General features: G+C 39.3%; 5 protein-coding genes across 7 annotated transcripts; 3 read left to right on the top strand and 2 right to left on the bottom strand.

The window, feature by feature from the left end:
- The first annotated feature begins 1,648 nt into the window (after nt 1-1,648).
- On the top strand, nt 1,649-3,218 carry LOC135165209 (doublesex- and mab-3-related transcription factor A1). Its single transcript, XM_064126294.1, has 2 exons — nt 1,649-2,333; nt 2,854-3,218. The coding sequence occupies exons 1-2, from the start codon at nt 1,910-1,912 to the stop codon at nt 3,129-3,131; spliced, it is 702 nt and encodes a 233-aa protein (XP_063982364.1). The 5' UTR covers nt 1,649-1,909; the 3' UTR covers nt 3,132-3,218.
- Nucleotides 3,219-3,317: 99 nt separating this feature from the next.
- On the bottom strand, nt 3,318-8,999 carry LOC135165193 (leucine-rich repeat-containing protein 49-like). Of its 2 annotated transcripts, XM_064126258.1 has the most exons (7): nt 8,870-8,999; nt 8,536-8,693; nt 7,522-8,302; nt 4,970-6,029; nt 4,433-4,806; nt 4,100-4,339; nt 3,318-3,953 (listed from the first exon to the last, which is right to left on the bottom strand). In XM_064126258.1, exons 1-7 carry the CDS (start codon nt 8,897-8,899, stop codon nt 3,750-3,752), a joined length of 2,847 nt encoding a protein of 948 aa, XP_063982328.1. In that variant the 5' UTR covers nt 8,900-8,999; the 3' UTR covers nt 3,318-3,749. The 2 variants fall into 2 exon arrangements, with proteins under 2 accessions (XP_063982328.1, XP_063982329.1); XM_064126259.1 differs by lacking the exon at nt 3,318-3,953 and having other exon boundaries at nt 4,195-4,332.
- Nucleotides 9,000-9,130: 131 nt separating this feature from the next.
- Nucleotides 9,131-11,141, bottom strand: LOC135165204 (uncharacterized). 2 transcript variants are annotated; one of them, XM_064126286.1, is made up of 5 exons: nt 10,929-11,141; nt 10,018-10,805; nt 9,649-9,885; nt 9,345-9,564; nt 9,131-9,267 (listed from the first exon to the last, which is right to left on the bottom strand). In XM_064126286.1, the coding sequence occupies exons 1-4, from the start codon at nt 11,001-11,003 to the stop codon at nt 9,351-9,353; spliced, it is 1,314 nt and encodes a 437-aa protein (XP_063982356.1). In that variant the 5' UTR covers nt 11,004-11,141; the 3' UTR covers nt 9,131-9,267; nt 9,345-9,350. The 2 variants fall into 2 exon arrangements, with proteins under 2 accessions (XP_063982356.1, XP_063982355.1); XM_064126285.1 differs by lacking the exon at nt 9,131-9,267 and having other exon boundaries at nt 9,312-9,564.
- Nucleotides 11,142-11,171: 30 nt separating this feature from the next.
- On the top strand, nt 11,172-12,666 carry LOC135165215 (large ribosomal subunit protein mL54). Its single transcript, XM_064126301.1, has 2 exons — nt 11,172-11,389; nt 12,181-12,666. The coding sequence occupies exons 1-2, from the start codon at nt 11,293-11,295 to the stop codon at nt 12,501-12,503; spliced, it is 420 nt and encodes a 139-aa protein (XP_063982371.1). The 5' UTR covers nt 11,172-11,292; the 3' UTR covers nt 12,504-12,666.
- Nucleotides 12,667-13,118: 452 nt separating this feature from the next.
- LOC135165202 (chitinase-3-like protein 1) lies at nt 13,119-16,494 on the top strand. The gene is made up of 5 exons (XM_064126283.1): nt 13,119-13,204; nt 14,119-14,182; nt 14,402-15,066; nt 15,229-15,521; nt 15,927-16,494. Exons 2-5 carry the CDS (start codon nt 14,119-14,121, stop codon nt 16,318-16,320), a joined length of 1,416 nt encoding a protein of 471 aa, XP_063982353.1. The 5' UTR covers nt 13,119-13,204; the 3' UTR covers nt 16,321-16,494.
- The last annotated feature ends 176 nt before the right edge of the window (nt 16,495-16,670 follow it).

The raw sequence follows: 16,670 nt of genomic DNA, 5'->3' as shown, positions 1-16,670 counted from the left end.
GTTAATTTTCGCCGATATTCAGGTGAAAGGTTTGAATCAGTCAAAGGATTGAGAATGAAAAAGAAAAACAGAGAATAGTTACGCAAAAGTGATCTACACACATTTTGGTAGTCGAACAGCTGTGACCACATGGTCCACCTCTCTGTGATCCGACTTTTAAGAGCTCGTTAATACGATCGTCTTACATGTTGCCAACAGTTAATATTAGTTTAAAGATTGTTTTTGTAACGTACACCACTCCGGACATCCTCCTGCCTCGATAACCCTTGGAGTTCGTCGTCTCATTGTTATTTTTCTTCTTTAATGTACCGCGGCGCGCACTCTACTCTCAATTTTTTCGTTATATTTTTCCCCCCTTCTGGAGTCTTCGCTCTGCAGTCGCTCTTATTTTCATAATTTTTTGCCTCTTTTGAGTTGATGGGTAGAGCTGTAAGCGTCACTTTGGGTCCTTCCGTGTTCGTGGGTGGGAATAATGTTTGCAGCAATTATTTCACTTGATAAAACTTGATTGGGGGAAAAACGATTTAATCTCAAAGGGAGATCATTTTAAACATTTGTAACATTTTTCTATTGAAACAAATCGGAATTCTTGAAATATCTTTAAATATCGGGCTTCAAAAAATACCATCGCAATTAAAAAATCATTTTTAATTACGCGAATGGTAAATTGAAGTGAAAGAATGAATTAGTTAAAAATATTGCCAGTTTATTTACAAAAAATTATATCATAGACAATTCCGAAGCATTTCGTACTTTTTTCAGACACAAAATCAATTTCAAATAAAATTGGGAATATAAATTGAAAATTGTGAGGATTTTTTTCCAATGAATAGATTTATACATGTCACTTTCAGGTTCTTCCACACTCGTGCCATAGGGGCGGTCGGGGTTTAATAATATCAATGCAAAGTATGTGAGGAATTCCACCCTAATGAGCCCGGAACCAAGAAGTGTCAGTTTGAGAGAAGAACATGTGAATTTTTCTTCGTGTTATTTTTTCACTTTTTCAATTTTGTTAACATCTTCGTCAGTTCATGTTGGTGTCACAGCAAATATGCTGACAGGCCATTCACCATCCTCACGGGCTTGGTGAAGTGTGACCAAAGTGATGTTACATCGCTTCTTCACTAAAAGCCCATAGCTGAGGCTATTATTAAATTTTTGGTTTGGCTTCCAAGAGTTGCATATCGATAGTAAAAATCGAATAGAAATCTATTCGCCCATTGATATCAATGAATATAAGCATTCAGAACACCATCTCCAGGGTTCCTTTCTTCATTAAAAAAAAATACCGAACACTACCAGTTTTCAAGATTATGATCAGCAAAAAAATTTATAGCAAGTTAATAATAATTGAAAAATAAGCTACTTAAAATTAAAAAAACATTAAATATAGAATGAATCTTTATTGCAGAGTGAAATCAGATTTCGACATATTAATCGAAAACTCCATTCGATTTCATAATTTCTCAGACATTTTTCAAGTTTTTTGGTGTCGTTCATTGACACAATAATTAAATGAAATTCATCAGGGAATATAGAATTTTTTCGAGAACGTTGAGGCGTTTGGTGCTCTAAAGACCTTAATGAGATCGTCACCATGGATTGGTCCAGCCATCAACGCTGGCGTGGCTAATTGAACTACACAGGCCAATGGTAACGTTCACATCCTAAAAATACTCACATCTCACATGTAGGTGGGGATTAACTATTCCCTAAGGAAACAATGTCTCACATGAGTCTCGTCAGTTCACATTAACTCGAAACTCGTAACTTTTCTCGACTTCGCAACTGCCTCCGCCCACGCAGAATCTGCAAAGCAATCAGAAATATTCAATTGCAGTTCAAACATTAAGGAATTTAGAAAATTCTCAAAATTCTTTCACAATTAAATTCTTAAACAGTTCAAATGGATCGAAGTAGCGAAGATTTTTCGATGCCTCGGGGCACCGAGCAACGTCTGAGGAGCCCCAAATGCGCGAGATGCAGAAATCACGGGATAATTTCGGGCTTGAAAGGACACAAGAGATCGTGTGCGTGGAAGGACTGTCGTTGTGCGTGTTGTCTTCTTGTTGTGGAGAGGCAGAGGGTGATGGCAGCTCAGGTGGCCCTGCGAAGACAGCAGCAGGCGCAGGGGGCAATCGGAAATGATGGAATGGGCCAAGAAGAGGCTTATCAGCAGCCAGCGGTGCCCAGTGCACGAGAGAGTGCCGCCGCTTACCAGAGAAGGCTCAGGAACTTTCAGAGACATCATCAGCTCCAGGTGACACAAACCAGAATCAGTGTCACTCAGAATTTTCAGAGCTTAGAAGGACATCATATCTCGACTCCTCGTGAGTTTTCATTCTAGTTAAAGTATTTTTACGTGAGCCAATGAAGTTTTTGAAGTATATGCTAGTGCAGCTGATGCTTTAAACGTGATGTTTGATAACATTTTGATCCAAAGGAAATTATAGTAGACATTGGATTTTCCCATATTTTTTCTAAAAATTCGAGACAGAAATCAATTGCTTGAATTTAAGGCCCAGCAATTGACTTGTTAGTCAGAAAAAAAATCATTTCCATCAGTTCCAACTCAACTTCGTGTCTTTTTCAAGAAAATTAACTGTTAAATTGAATTATGGATAATGATTGACTTTGGAATGTAAACAACAACGCTCCGTAGATACTAAAATGTTGTTAGTGTGAAGATACACAAATGCAACTCAAATATAGACTTTACGAGATATTTATTCACAGTTGTACCCACCTTTTGTATTCCCTCACTCGACTAATGTAAATATATAAGTTACACCTCCTTTCACGCTGTGAAAATAAACCCATCTCACTGTTGGAACATATTTTTCATTTCAGTCATTCCAAATGGACACCTACTTGGCCTATCATGTGTCGAGCGAGAGGAAAAAAAAACTCCCAGTGCCACCGTTGATCTTCAAACGTTCTACCCATCCTATGTTACTCATCCCGCCTTACCCTGGATGAACTATTTTCCAGAGACCAATGCCGATTTCACCAGTCCAGGTTTTAGTTCTTCTGATCATTTTGATGAACATTCTGATAGTCATTCCGATGATAACACGAAAAAACCGAGAATTTCTTTCAGTGTTGAGTCGATAATTGGTTCGAAATGAATTTCAGACGATAAAAAAAGTCTATTTTATAACAAAAATCATAAAATGAATAAAAAAATGGATAAAATTGAAACAATCGTACAGAACATATTGAAGACTCTTCATTAAAACATTCAATTGATAGGTATTATTTCACTTCACTGTATGTAATATTTATGCTTAAAATTTAATGAGACTAAACGGAAAAATTTTTTCGTTCCTTTTATTTTGGGCTTTCATTTTTTTAATTTATAAAAAATTCTCTTACATTGTGAATACTCTCATTACCGCTAATACAGCGTGCCGATCATGCATTGTATTGAATATTCAACTCTGTTCTTTGGTTTTTCAAAGTTAAACTTCACTTTTTTTTTATCAAATGAACTATTAGTAACAGTGATAAAGTTATTTAGTGTAAAAACAACAGTAACTTGGAGTTTTTATCGACCCTTTGTACCTAAGTTTATTCATAATCAATAATTATTTTGTGATTAAGTGAATTTGTTGAAGAACAATATTTACTGATTTTTTCATTCCTTATTTTACGGAATAACGATTTTATTACTTTTGAGTATTTGGCAGAATTGTAGAAATTGTGGAGCTTTACGGTCTTCCACTTAATCACAAAATTTATAGCATCTATTTATCACCTTCGAGTATTTTACTGCAACGCTTCATGTACAAATTCATCTGGGAATAATCGTTTAACGTCGTGCGAATTAATTCGTTGAGGATGTTTGGCCATTCGCGTTCGAGGATTTGAAGCTTTTGAATTGCATCCAGTGTTTGGTCTATTAAATTCGATAAGTGAACTTTGCCCTTATGTCGAGCAATAAGATCCTCCTAAAATTGAGGGAAATTATTAACTAACGACAGGTCAAAGCCTGCGAATTTCAAAACTTATAGCAGTTTTTTCTTAAATACTTCTGACATTTGTACAAAAAATGAAGAGTGCTGAGAAAATAATTAAATCTTGACTCTATTTTTACCTGTGTTACATTACCACGACGCCACTGCAGTGCCTCCTTGGCCACGACATTTCTCAATGCAGGATCACTGCTGAATAAAAACTGTTTGGCAGTGATTTGTTCCCCATTTTGTCTCTGAGCCTTTTCCAAATGTAATCTTTGCAATAAAGGCTGCAACAACGACTCTGGCAGTGACCACATGACAATGTCTGTCAGTCCAGAATACTCTTCATTCGCTAATTCAATATCACGATCTGTTATCTGTCAGAAATAATTTATTACTCAGAAACGAAGAAGTCTTCGCAAAAGTTGTTTAAACCCTCTAAATTTCCAAAAAATGATTTTCTATCTCACCTCCTTTCCATTGATAACTTTAAGTCCCCAGTGCGCCAACCTAAACACCGCATAAATTCTCCAATCCTTGGAAATAATGGGATTTCCCTCGGCCTCTATCTGAATGCTGCTCAACCCTTGGACCTCGGCAAGTGCATTCAATTGCCCCAGATGACTGATATTAGTCTCCTTGAATATAAAGTGTTCGGCATTCGGGAACCGAATCTTTAATTTGTTTAATACTGTAGCAATCCCATTGAACTGCACATAATTGAATTTAACTACATTAACATCATTGGCTTTTGTTGCGTCCCAGAGTCGGTCGATGAAGCGTAGCGCACCCTGACCGTAGACGTTCAGACATCGCCCAACGATTTCCACTAAATAATCACCACCTGGGAACAATTCAAATACAAAACAATAATCAATCATTTTTCCGATCAATAACTCGTTATAACATATTAAGTGCAAGTGAAACACATATTTCTCATCAGCCAAATGTATTATTGAACGGAACTTCCCACCCCAAACCCAAAATAGAGAGCCACAAGTGCCCACCTTGTTCCTTCTCCTTAGGAGTATTGACGACAGGTGGTGGTGTAGCAACTGCAACCGCCCTGTGCTTCGCCCTGGCAGTGGCCGCTCTGTTATTCTTATAATGGACCATCTTCTTGATCCCCGCACTCTTAACCCTACCCCTGTCATCCTCAAAGTCCTCCAGGTCATCAGCCTTAGTCGTGGAACTGCTGCTGCTCTCCATGGTCGACTTATTACTATCCAAACTACTAGTCTTCAAATGACTCAAGCTGAACAGGTCCTCGGTTTCCTTGCAGTTCTCTAGTAGACTGTAGAATCCCTTGTCCTTGTTATAAAACCCCCCAGTAGAATTTGCCTTAACATGCGCCCGAAATACCTTCATGTTGCCCTTTCCCCCGTCATCCTTTTTTCCACCGAGAGGACCATTACAGTAATTGTATACGTTGGACTTGTCCCCATCAACAGAGACAGCTCGAGAACATTTCAATAAATGACTTCTGAGGGCTGTTTTCAGGCTCTCGTGACTTTCGGAGCTGTCGAGCTCAGAATCAGTCGTCATGTCCATGCTGTCCATCATCAGGCACTTGGGATTTCTCAGGCCCTCACTGATCTTGTTATTCGTCAGGTTATTGATGATGGGAACAAGAATTGGCGGAAGTTTGAAATCAAGGGCATTGACTTTGTTGATGTTATCGAGTCGGAAGAGTCCGTCAGAGGAGCTACTCCTCTTTTTGAACTGAATCTTCTTGGCTTCGACCTTCTCGTTTATTGACGTGAGAGAACCAAAACCCCGGCTCTTGGCCTCTTCCAGGCTTTTCAACTTCACAGTGTCGAATTTACTGGAATTCTGGAGATTCAGACCTCGGATTTTCTCGTTCTTGATGCCGTTGGTCTTGATGGAATTGCTCGTAAAACACCTCGTCTGTGACCGCAGAAGCTCCCAGTTGGTTTTGGCATTGGTAATCACCTCTTCCCGACGGACGTTCACGCAGACTTGAGTGCTGAGGTCCAGAAAGGCTGAGTTCGATTGCTCTTTCGTCGTGCGCCAGGCCATTGCCGCTCGTCTGACTTGTTCGTTCACCTGTGAGCAAAACAGGGCTATGAAACGGGAGTGGTAAGGACATAGGGAGTTTTTTTTTTGAAAATTCAAGGGAATGTGTAAACATTGCATTCAAATACGAAGAAGGGGGTGGCCAATTCGATAGATATGCAAAATTTTGTCTCCTCATAAAATATTTCTTGTTCAAAATTTTAAATATAATTATGCGTTTATGCAAAATTATCCCATTTCCACAATAATTAGACAATTATTGGTAGCAATTGGTCATTTCTTCAATTCAACTAATATGTTGTCGTCACGAGTAAATCAGAATTCATATGTCTGAAAACTCAATGAAGAAAAAAAATAGGTTTATAAGGTTTTACGCAATATTTATTAATCGGCAATTAATTATAAAATAAATATACATCGTCAAGCTGATTACCTATTAATTCCTATGCAAGCCCAGGGTACCCTACTATTTTATAATTGTATTCATTTAATTTATCATCTTACATCTACCTTAAATTAATTTGTTGGCCAACAATGTGTAATAAATTACCACCTAACTTACTATTTTACCTAAAACCTAAGTAGTTGTTTTGCATTTGCGGTCAGTAAAGGTCGGAGCACATTACGAGGCTTGGGATAGCCCTTCAAGACACCAGAAGGGCCATAACTGAAGACAACCGGACGAGAGGTAGCGAATGCCTTCTTCGAAGGTTTCATCACTACTCTCTCGGTGGTCTTCTTGGACGGCTTCGCTAGGTCGTACAAAACCCTTTTCTTTCTCCTGAGATAACGTCTAGCGGTGGCCCTCAGTCGAGGGTCACCCCGACAGACACCGTGCCATGCCCGGGATACTCGAGCAGCATTCAAAAGAGATTGAGCATCAAGATGCCTAAGAACCAACTGCACAACTTCTACTGGCAAATTTGCAGTTAGATTCAGGTCGGGCTTGCCAACACCTAAAAAACGCATGAGCTTTCCGAAAAATTCCATGTTAATGCTTCTCTAGGAAGTTATGGAATGACAGCAGTTTGCAGATCAACCCCTTTTATACCTGCCACCCCCTCCACACACCTACCCCCTCCACACACCTACCCCCTCCACACACCTACCCCCACCCTTCACATGTCGACCAATCAGAAGTCTTCCCACCCGACCAATAGGATGCCACCTCCATTAAGTGAGTGGGGGAGAGGGGGGGGGGATTATAAGGGGTAACTTCGTGGAGAAAGGATGTTCAAGGAAGTAAATTTATAATGACTTAAATACCGTTGTAGTTCACGTCATTCATCACTGAAATTATTCTTCTGGAAATAGGAGGATCTCGGGGGCGGTTTACGATTTTAACAGGTACCCTAATATGCTGATGCGTGCAAATATCCAGACACGTCCTAATAAATAGCATTTGCACCCGTTTGTAATTTATTGCAAACACAAATTAACACAAATAAGCCTGGGCATTGAAGAACTACAAAGTGTCGATTCCAAAGCAGAAACGTGAGAAATTGACTCGATCTTTCCTCACCTGCATTGTCGACAGCACTTGAAGATTGGGTAGATAAGACACCAGGAAAGAAACACAGTCGGCACTCAAGGTCACCGGGTTTCCATCAATCGTAACTTCCCTGATCTGGAGGGATTTCGCCAACGAGCCCATGTCTTCAATCTTCTGAATGTCGTTGTTGCTTAGATAAAGTTTCTGAAGCTGTGGAGTTTCTCCGAACCCCAGTAGCTTCTTAATTTTATTTCTCTTCAGGTTCAATTCTTTGAGGGAAGACAGTCCGTGGAAGTCGTTGAAACCAATGGTCTTCACGTTGTTTCCAGCGAGATTCAAGACTTTCAACGACGAAAGCTCTTCGAGCCCGGAAATCTGGACGATCTGGTTTCCATGGAGATCCAGAACTTCCAGTTTCGTGAGGGGCTTCAGTCCCTCAATTTTCTTGATCCGATTTTTACCTATCAACAGTACTCGCAGGTTCTCCAAGGGGGTGAGATCGCAGATTTTCTCGATCTGATTGTCGTAGAGGTCTAGGAACACCAGTTTCGTTAGATGAATAAAGTTGTCCCCCTCGATTCTGGAGAGAAGGTTATGCTGGAGTGACATGAGACGAAGTTTTGGTTCGCTACATATGTCCGGGAAGGTTGTGAGACCTCGGCGATCCAGGCAGATTCTGTCTGGATTCTTCTCGCGCTCCTGGGGCGTTCGGGAGGCCACCACTGATCTGCCCTCTCCAGCCTGCTGTAATGCGACGACATCACAGCCTCCGGTCTCGGCATCTTCGAAGGCGAACGTTGAACCTGCAGAACTGTGAGAAAAACGGTGATTCAGGGGGTGGAAGGAGTTCGAAAAGTCACGAGCTAGTCACATGAGATTTTTTAGTCCTTGAAATTCTTGCGATTTTTCTGATACCATAAAAAACAAATTGATAATCTTTAAAAACAAAGTTGATTAAATGGTGGATGCATATTGTGGTCAGTGCTAAAAACCCTCATATAAATAAATAAATAATGAAAAAGACTTAAAAAATGTAAAACTTACTTCAGAGAGCTGTAGGTACGTTTAGTCAGTTTTAATGGAGCAGGTGCACCAGGTAGAATAGGTAAAGCTGGTGCAATCGTAAAAAACTGATTATCCTCCTCAGTATCAGCATGAACAGTTGCTGATTTTCCCCTCACGTTAAACGTCAATTTTTTGGCCTTAATTCGATAAAATACAAAAACATCTATTTTGATTGAATATTGCAATCCTCACCTCACTACTAATTACTCAGAGGGTATTTCTAACAGGGTCTGTTGCTAAGGATACGACAACAAAAACTTGCAATTCATTTTCTCGCTTTACCAGGATTGAAGGATGAGTAATTGCTATTTACCTGGGACTTGGTACAATTGCTTATGGGCATTACATAACCCCCAATGTGATACCCCTCGTCGACGAGCCTTCGGCGAATTGTCGTCACGATTTTATCATTGACGTTTGGTTAAATAGCTATTGGGTTGGGTATGTACATATTTTTGTGATAGGTATGGATATTGGTATTATCCATATCGTCAGGGATCGAGTTTATTACTGTTTGTTTGTCATTGCGCTGTTGTGAAGTATTGGGAGGAGTATTTGAATTATTCCCGCCTTTGTTTGGCATTATTCGAATTTTTTTCGAATCATCGAGGAGATGATAACAATGATTTGTAATCGCTACGATGGAATTGGACTTTTTTTCTTCCGAATGAAGTTTTGAAAATGCTTCCGGACAAGTTTGTTAGGACCATTCTGTAATGAATAAACAACAAATGTAAAATTTGGCAGATGAACAATACATTAAAAATAAGGTTTTATTTCGGTCTCACGTTTAATTATCTCTTCTTATATAAACAAGGTTTCAACGTTAATTGTGGGATCTTCTGATTTTTTACGGTAACTTCGGAAATTTTTTTAAAGTCCATGAAATAAAATAAATTGTGAGACAAGTCCTTCCATGTATTTTTGAATCCAAAGCTGGCTAGAAGGTTCATGAACTCCTCGATATTGTCGAATCGACTCTCGACTTCAGCAATTTTTAAAATTCCGCTGCAACAGAACACAAAAAGTTGAATTTTTATAGACGACTGTTACAATTAACAAAGCAATGATGTTGATATTTAAATGTCTTACTCTTTTTTCAACACCCGATTCGCCTCTCGAAGATAATCATTGAGATTAGTTCCCATCAGAGACAAACAGAATACTACGACATTGGCTCCAGCGATCAGAAGGGGAGTGTGAGCCATATCACATGCGGTCACTCGATCATTCAACGCCACGAAATCAATAGAATGGACCTTTTGGCTAACGGAAGCTGCTAGTCTTGCCTCTCCACATCCAAAATCAGCAATTATCCAATCTTTCGGCCTAAAATCATTTCAAGACTGTAATTCAAATTTCAATACTTTGTTTCCACCGAATAGTTTAGTAATAAAGCGAGGACTACATTCTTCTAGTCTTAATTTTATAGATGGAGGTGGATAAAGTTATTAATCTTACATTTTCTTTACTGCAGCAATTATGATATCAAGTGGATTTACAGGCCAATGGTTGACCTGCTGCTGGTACCCATCATGATAAGCCTTGAAAGCCTCCGGATCCTCCTTGAACATTTGCTTTGTAACTGTCGAGTCATTTTTGTAAAGCTCTTCATTTAGATATCTGAATCTCGATGCTCTCAACTGAGCGACCATCCTCTCCCTCAGGCTCTGGGATTTCTCCGTCACTCCTTTATCTTTCAACAGATGTGCCAATTTGGTAACATTTATTTTTGTGTTCCCTTGCAGATCTAATTTAACAAGCTTTCGTTTCGATTCTTGTCGATTCTCAGGCTTCAGATTTTTCCTCAAATTTGGTTTTGAAACGTTCCTTCTCTCCTCATTTCGGTTCTTCCCCTTCTTTTGCTTTTGATTTTTAGGAGATTTTGCATTGTTTTGGGAAATCTGAGCCTTTTTCTCTAGAGAGCTTTTTGGATCTTCAAATTTTGGGGTTTCCTTCGATTTCGAGAGTAATGATTTTTGCTTCAGAGATTTGAAGAATTCCTTCTTCGTGGTTGCTTGCTTTTTGACATTTGGAGAATTCCTCTTAGGTGATTTCTTAGTAGATTGAACATTCTTGTCGACCTTAGATGTCAGTGTCTTCTGTTTTATTATTTTGAAATTTTTTTTAAGGCTGATTATCTGATCTTTAGTGGTTTCAATAGGCGTTGAGATGTTCTGCTGTGGGAGCTTCGGGTTTTTGAGCTTCTTTCTGTCACGATTCTTCTTCTTCTTCTTTTGAGAATTCGTCTAAAAAGCAGAAGAATAACTAGAATGAGAAGGATTGATGTGGTTTTTCCTGGTCGTCTATTTTCTTTTTCAGTTATGAATATTCAGAACCGGGAATGCTTAACCTCAAAATAGAAATCTCACCTTTGTGAATAATTGTTGACTAAGTTTATCACCCACTTCACTCTTCTCCCAGTCATTGTTAGAAAGTGAAATCATTATTGAGCTTCAAGGAATAACAAATGCCAAACATTAATACGTTTATGTATATTTTTGTAATGACCTGAGTGTGCACTGGTCGCGCATGTTGTTATGACAAAATTTAGAGGGGAGATGCGTACTGCGTGGTAATGCCTTACCAACAGACACATTCACCCTCGAAGTTCATGCGCCACCACTTCGAAATATTGCGGTTGAAGGCATTCCATAAGCGTCACCAATCTCTCCTATAATCTCCGGCTAGGAGAGTAAATTTGGGAGATTTGTACGGTGATCGACGTCAATTAACATGACTTTGGTGCCGATTTTCTCTGTATTTAGACAGACGAAACTACTCCTTTCACCTCTCCAATACACCGTGTCAAAGTGCGGATATGCAGTACCAGGTATAGTGAAGAATCATTAATTACATTGCCATTGGCAGAGGCATATTCGTGTTACTCTGATTTCGAGGTTATGTCTTATCTCATAGCCTACAACTTTTTTCAGCGAATGAATCAAAGCTGACAACAACGTAAACTTATATTTATTACTGTGGGAATTTTAGCATCAATATGTCAGATGCTCTTAAAAACTAAGCTGAAGAACCTTTCATTTTCATTCTTTCTTTCCAGTTGTCCATTCGTGACCATGAGAAACACCCAACATGAATATTACTATTTGCGTTCATTTATTTTTATTCATTGCCCTACACATAATGTCATAAAATAATAAAAAAATCAATAAATATCAAATACGACAAATAATTATCATCATATTACCATTTTTCATATTTAAAAATGTCGAAAAATCTATGACTTATTATCCACTTTTTTATCGTTGGAAACGTCACATAAAATTCTTAGTCGTAATCTACGTGGGAAATCGCGGCGAGCAAATCCACTTAGTTCAGCACTTGAACTAATAAGTACCGTCTATGAAACAATTATCTATGATTCAATAGTGTAAACATTTGACTCTCAAGAACTCACCCACGGATTACCCCATTGTTGACCAGTCTTCTACTGGAAATTTTCCTGGATATTGGATGAGACTCCTCAGGATTTGTCACCCTTATCGATCTTCAAAATTCATGTAGACCTTACATGGAATCCTCAGATTGTGTGGACTACCCAGAGCAAACCATTCAATAAAAATGGCCATCATAACTAATTGGTTATTCGTCCATTCTTTTCAGCAACGACACTTGGGAAGGCAAAAAAATCGAAGAAGAGTTTAACAGGCCCCGGAAAAATAATTCTCCCAGTGGAGACTGACGCCCACAAACTGGTGAATTACGTCTGTGGCTCGAACATCTACAAAGAAGGTGAGGATGTCAAGCTCAAACCCGAGAGTGAGTACCCAGACTGGTTGTGGACTATTTGGACTGACAATCCTCCGAAACTTGAAGAGCTAGACCCCAACACCAAAGCCTACTGGAGAAGGTTACGAACTATCGCCCAGAGGAGAAATAATATCAAAGCACTTCATAAGCAAAAGAAAACCTCTTATAAAATATAAATGCAGAATTATGCGCATTAATTAATTATACAATTAGCTCTTAACTAAGATTTTGTCAATAAAATTGTCAATAACTGTTAATAAAATTGATATCTGACATATTGTTGTTATCAAGATATTGAATAAATATTTGAAGAAGAGAGAACAATCAAGGAACAATTCATTACACAAGTCTTGTTTGTTCTTACTCCGTCACAAAAAATTAATTTTGCGATGTAATTTTGATGAAGGCATTACGTGCAATTCTTCACGGGCATCAGTTGTGATCTGATAGATTACTGAACGAATGTTCACACCTAAATTTGCGAAGCTGACGTCGAGAACCAGGAAACATGTGTCTTAAATCCATTAACAATAGGTCATAGCGGCTCCAAGATATAATTTACGTGGGGACAATAATATTCATCGGCACGTACGTAATGTGCGGCAACTAGAGCATTGACAACTGAATAACCCGACCTGCTATTGAACAATCAGAGAAATCGCTGGGGCTGACCCGGCGTATTGACGGAAATCTTTGAATGATGAATTTGATGTGGATGAGGAATTCTTAATAATCCTTTCCCGTTCCCTCCAGGGATTATCTGAAAACACGAAAAGTTACGCAATCTACAAAATCAGGTATATAAGTATCGTTATCTTGGCAATTGATATCAGTTTGAGTTCGTTCATTCAAGGGCTCACATCGTCAATCGATAGAGGTAAATAGACAGATGAATCATAACTTTAGTGAATTGTTCTCGTATACGACTCATCGTGCATAAAAAAAAATCTCTAATTAAAATAAAAATTTGTCTGACTTTTGACAAGGACTTGAAATGTTTAGATACCTTTTGGACAGAACTTCGGACAACTTTTTATTTTTTCCAAACTTTTTTTATTGTACGAAAAATGATCGCAAAGGTCTTTGGGATTCAGCGATTAGTTTTTGCGGGGGTTTTCCTGTAAAATGAATTGACTCACATTTTGTGCGCAGCGTAAAATGGATTGCCTCTACATTTTTTCTCAATTAATACATTAATAGTGCTGCCTTTGGCTTTCCAACAAAATAAAATTAAAAAAAATACCTTATCGTTTATTATAATTTATTGTGGGAGATCTATTGTAGTGGTAATGGCCTTTTGCGAGCATTGATCCATCTACAAACAATTTTTATCGATTGATTTTATCGTTCTTGTCTTGCGCCAATTCGAAATCACTCGGAGAAGAATATCCAATCGAAATAATGTGTTTTGTCAACAGATACATAATGTCTCTCCGCAGAAAATATTTTTTAAATAATCGGTCTGAACTCCGAACATATTTGTAGGGAAAAATTCTCTTGCGAATCCCTGACAAAGAATTTTTGGTCGCGGTTGGGGCGCGCAGGGAGATCCTCAGATGTTTCGATAAATCTCCTGAAGATGTTTGAAAAATCGTCGGTGGGCTAAAAGTTCATCTGCATATTATCACAAACGACTCAGTATAAATAATAAAGCTCTTTAACGAATGGGTTTTTCTAATTGAGACGGACTAAATACGCCAATGCACTAAAAAAAGGATTTTCATTGCTTCTGAAACTATTCTGACTGGAATTATCCTGATTAGTAATTTAGGAAATTCCTTTCATTTCTAGATGCGCGTCTTATTGTTTCTCGCTAGCTGTTTGGCGTTGACCGTCGTCAGGGCGTCCGATAATAGTGAGTGAATATACATTTTACTTAATGCTTGATAGTCGATTGATGACTAATTGAAGAACTTCCGATAGAAACTCAAAATCATGATGATCTTTATCTTATCACGAGTGACGTCACACGCACCCTGGTGCACTAGTGTCTTTTTTGTCTCCGCGTATTGTAAACTAATTCCGAAACACGGAATCATCGTAGGGTGAAATTCTGATCTCTCAATTTTCACAGAGAAAGTAGTGTGCTACTATGGTAGCTGGTCGGTCTATCGTCCGGGAAATGGTAAATTTGAAATCAGTGACATCGACCCCACCGTCTGCACCCACCTGATCTACACCTTCGTGGGCATCGAAAGTGACAAGGTGAAGGTTCTCGATCCTTGGCAAGATCTTCCCGACGAATGGGGCAGGGATGGTTTCGGACGTTTCAATGCCCTGCGTAAGAAGAACCCTTCAGTGAAGACGCTGATAGCCATCGGTGGATGGAATGAGGGCTCATCAACGTACTCCCAGATGGCATCTAAACCAGAATCACGTGAAAAATTCGCCGATGATGTCGTTAAATTCGTCAGAAAATGGGGCTTTGACGGTTTCGACGTCGACTGGGAGTATCCAGCACAGCGTGGAGGGGCTCCCCAGGACCGCAAAAATTATGTGGAGCTCCTGAAGGTCTTGAGGTCACGTTTTGATAAAGAAGGACTGATTTTGACTGCTGCTGTGGCTGCTGCAGAGTCGTCTGCATCAAAGTCATTTAATATTCCTGAGATGAGCAAGTATTTGGACTTTATCAACATCATGGCTTATGATCTCCATGGTGCCTGGGATGCTGTCACTGGCCTCAATGCACCCCTTCAGTCTGCCTCCTCCGACTCTGCAGTGGATAAGAAATTCACTGTTGTAAGTGTTCGAAATTTCTCTTTTGTCCCCGAAAAAATAACGAAGGAAAGTCTTCTAAATTGCAGCGAATATTGAGGATAATCTGAAGCCCTTTCCAACAAGAGAACAATTTCCAACTTGTTAACTAACTTTCCCTTCTGATTGATTGACATTTTTTCCCAGCAAGCTGCAGTCAAGTACTGGTTGCAACAAGGTGCCCCTAGGGAGAAACTGGTCCTCGGAATGCCACTCTATGGACGTGCCTTCAAACTGGCGAATCCGTCGCAGAACCAAGTTGGATCTCTAGCTCGTGGTGCTGGTGTTGCTGGACCTTACACTCGTGAGCCTGGAATGTTGGGATACAATGAGATCTGTGAGATGCACGCACATGGGGGCTGGAGGGTTGTTTACGATGAAGAACGTCGGGCACCCTATACCACTAAGGGAGATCAATGGGTCGGATACGATAATGTCAGGTGAGTTGATGCTCTGAGAGAAAAATTTCGTATGTCGTGAGTCCTCTTTGCAATCTTCACGAGAAAAATCTATAGATTTCAACTCAGCCTGTTAAAATCGTTTCTATAGAAATATTTTGGTATTAATTTTCCAAATTTGCATGAATTTTTTCATTAGGATAAGGCGAGGGAATGGTAATAAATAAAAAAGTCATAGCGAAGCTGGTCGATAGGAATATGTCCTTCAACTACGTTCCAAAAAAGAACAAATTCATTGCTATACGTTCGTAAAATATTTATTCCCGATTTTTTTTTATCAAAAACGGCACAAAAATTGTGGAACCTCCCAATAGAAGTGACGATATCCCAGCGTCGCCCTATGAAATGTTTAATTCCTCAAAAATTTGGAGTTTTTTTTTAAAACAGATCAATCCGAGAAAAGGCAGAGCTCGTCAGAGACTTGGATTTAGCTGGTGCCATGGTCTGGAGTATAGAAACCGACGATTTCAGGGGAATTTGCGGTGAAAAATACCCTCTCCTGAAGACCATCAACGCAGTCCTTCGAAATGGCAAACCAGTCCCTGAAGAGTCCAGTCCGTCACCAAACCCGGACATCCCAGATGTCACAGAGGCACCCACCGCAGTCGCCCCAACCTCCAGCCCAGGTCTTTGTACTCAAGTAGGAAATATCCCTGATCCAAACTCCTGCGGGTTCATTACCTGCATCCTGAATGTTGATGGTAAATACGAACAACACCTCATGCAGTGCGCCCCTGGCCTTTGCTTCAAGCCATCCAGCGGTGTCTGTGACTGGGCGTAAAGGCATTCACGCATTCTTCAGTCAATTGTGATTGACTATCTATTATTGTCTCGATGATCTACTATGTTAGAGAGATGTTAGTTATTGTAATAGAACATGAAATATGTACTACAAAAAAATATCTGTATCGTTTTCAGTTATTATAGTGATGGTACAGTGGAATTGCAAATTTTAGTGAATATTATATTTTTTCTGAAGTAAACTACACCTCACGATTATAAGGAAAATCAATTAACGCATTTTATGTTGTTTGATTTTAAAATAAATGTCCGGCTATGCTTGTCATGGTATTGTTTTTTCTTGGGGTGGACTAGAGTAGAGCTTCTTCGTGTTCATACGCGAACTGGGCA

This window comes from Diachasmimorpha longicaudata, chromosome 8 (assembly GCF_034640455.1).
Source record: "Diachasmimorpha longicaudata isolate KC_UGA_2023 chromosome 8, iyDiaLong2, whole genome shotgun sequence".
Classification (NCBI taxonomy): domain Eukaryota; kingdom Metazoa; phylum Arthropoda; class Insecta; order Hymenoptera; family Braconidae; genus Diachasmimorpha; species Diachasmimorpha longicaudata.
Note: the sequence above shows the minus strand (reverse complement) of the source record. Positions and strands in the feature narration are given on the sequence as shown.

Excerpts from the sequence above, each read along its gene's own strand:
- LOC135165193 (XM_064126258.1), bottom strand. The coding sequence starts at position 8,899 with ATGCCCATAAGCAATTGTACCAAGTCCCAG. Across the intron at positions 8,694-8,869 it reads GCAATTGTACCAAGTCCCAG|GCCAAAAAATTGACGTTTAA; the intron begins GTAAATAGCAAT and ends TATCGAATTAAG. Across the intron at positions 4,807-4,969 it reads TCCTAAGGAGAAGGAACAAG|GTGGTGATTATTTAGTGGAA; the intron begins GTGGGCACTTGT and ends AATTGTTCCCAG.
- LOC135165209 (XM_064126294.1), top strand. The coding sequence starts at position 1,910 with ATGGATCGAAGTAGCGAAGATTTTTCGATGCCTCGGGGCACCGAGCAA. Across the intron at positions 2,334-2,853 it reads ACATCATATCTCGACTCCTC|TCATTCCAAATGGACACCTA; the intron begins GTGAGTTTTCAT and ends TTTTCATTTCAG.
- LOC135165215 (XM_064126301.1), top strand. The coding sequence starts at position 11,293 with ATGACTTTGGTGCCGATTTTCTCTGTATTTAGACAGACGAAACTACTC. Across the intron at positions 11,390-12,180 it reads GTGCGGATATGCAGTACCAG|CAACGACACTTGGGAAGGCA; the intron begins GTATAGTGAAGA and ends CATTCTTTTCAG.
- LOC135165202 (XM_064126283.1), top strand. The coding sequence starts at position 14,119 with ATGCGCGTCTTATTGTTTCTCGCTAGCTGTTTGGCGTTGACCGTCGTC. Across the intron at positions 14,183-14,401 it reads CGTCAGGGCGTCCGATAATA|AGAAAGTAGTGTGCTACTAT; the intron begins GTGAGTGAATAT and ends CAATTTTCACAG. Across the intron at positions 15,067-15,228 it reads TGGATAAGAAATTCACTGTT|CAAGCTGCAGTCAAGTACTG; the intron begins GTAAGTGTTCGA and ends ATTTTTTCCCAG.
- LOC135165204 (XM_064126286.1), bottom strand. The coding sequence starts at position 11,003 with ATGATTTCACTTTCTAACAATGACTGGGAGAAGAGTGAAGTGGGTGAT. Across the intron at positions 9,886-10,017 it reads ATTGCTGCAGTAAAGAAAAT|GCCGAAAGATTGGATAATTG; the intron begins GTAAGATTAATA and ends AAATGATTTTAG. Across the intron at positions 9,565-9,648 it reads AATCGGGTGTTGAAAAAAGA|CGGAATTTTAAAAATTGCTG; the intron begins GTAAGACATTTA and ends GTTCTGTTGCAG.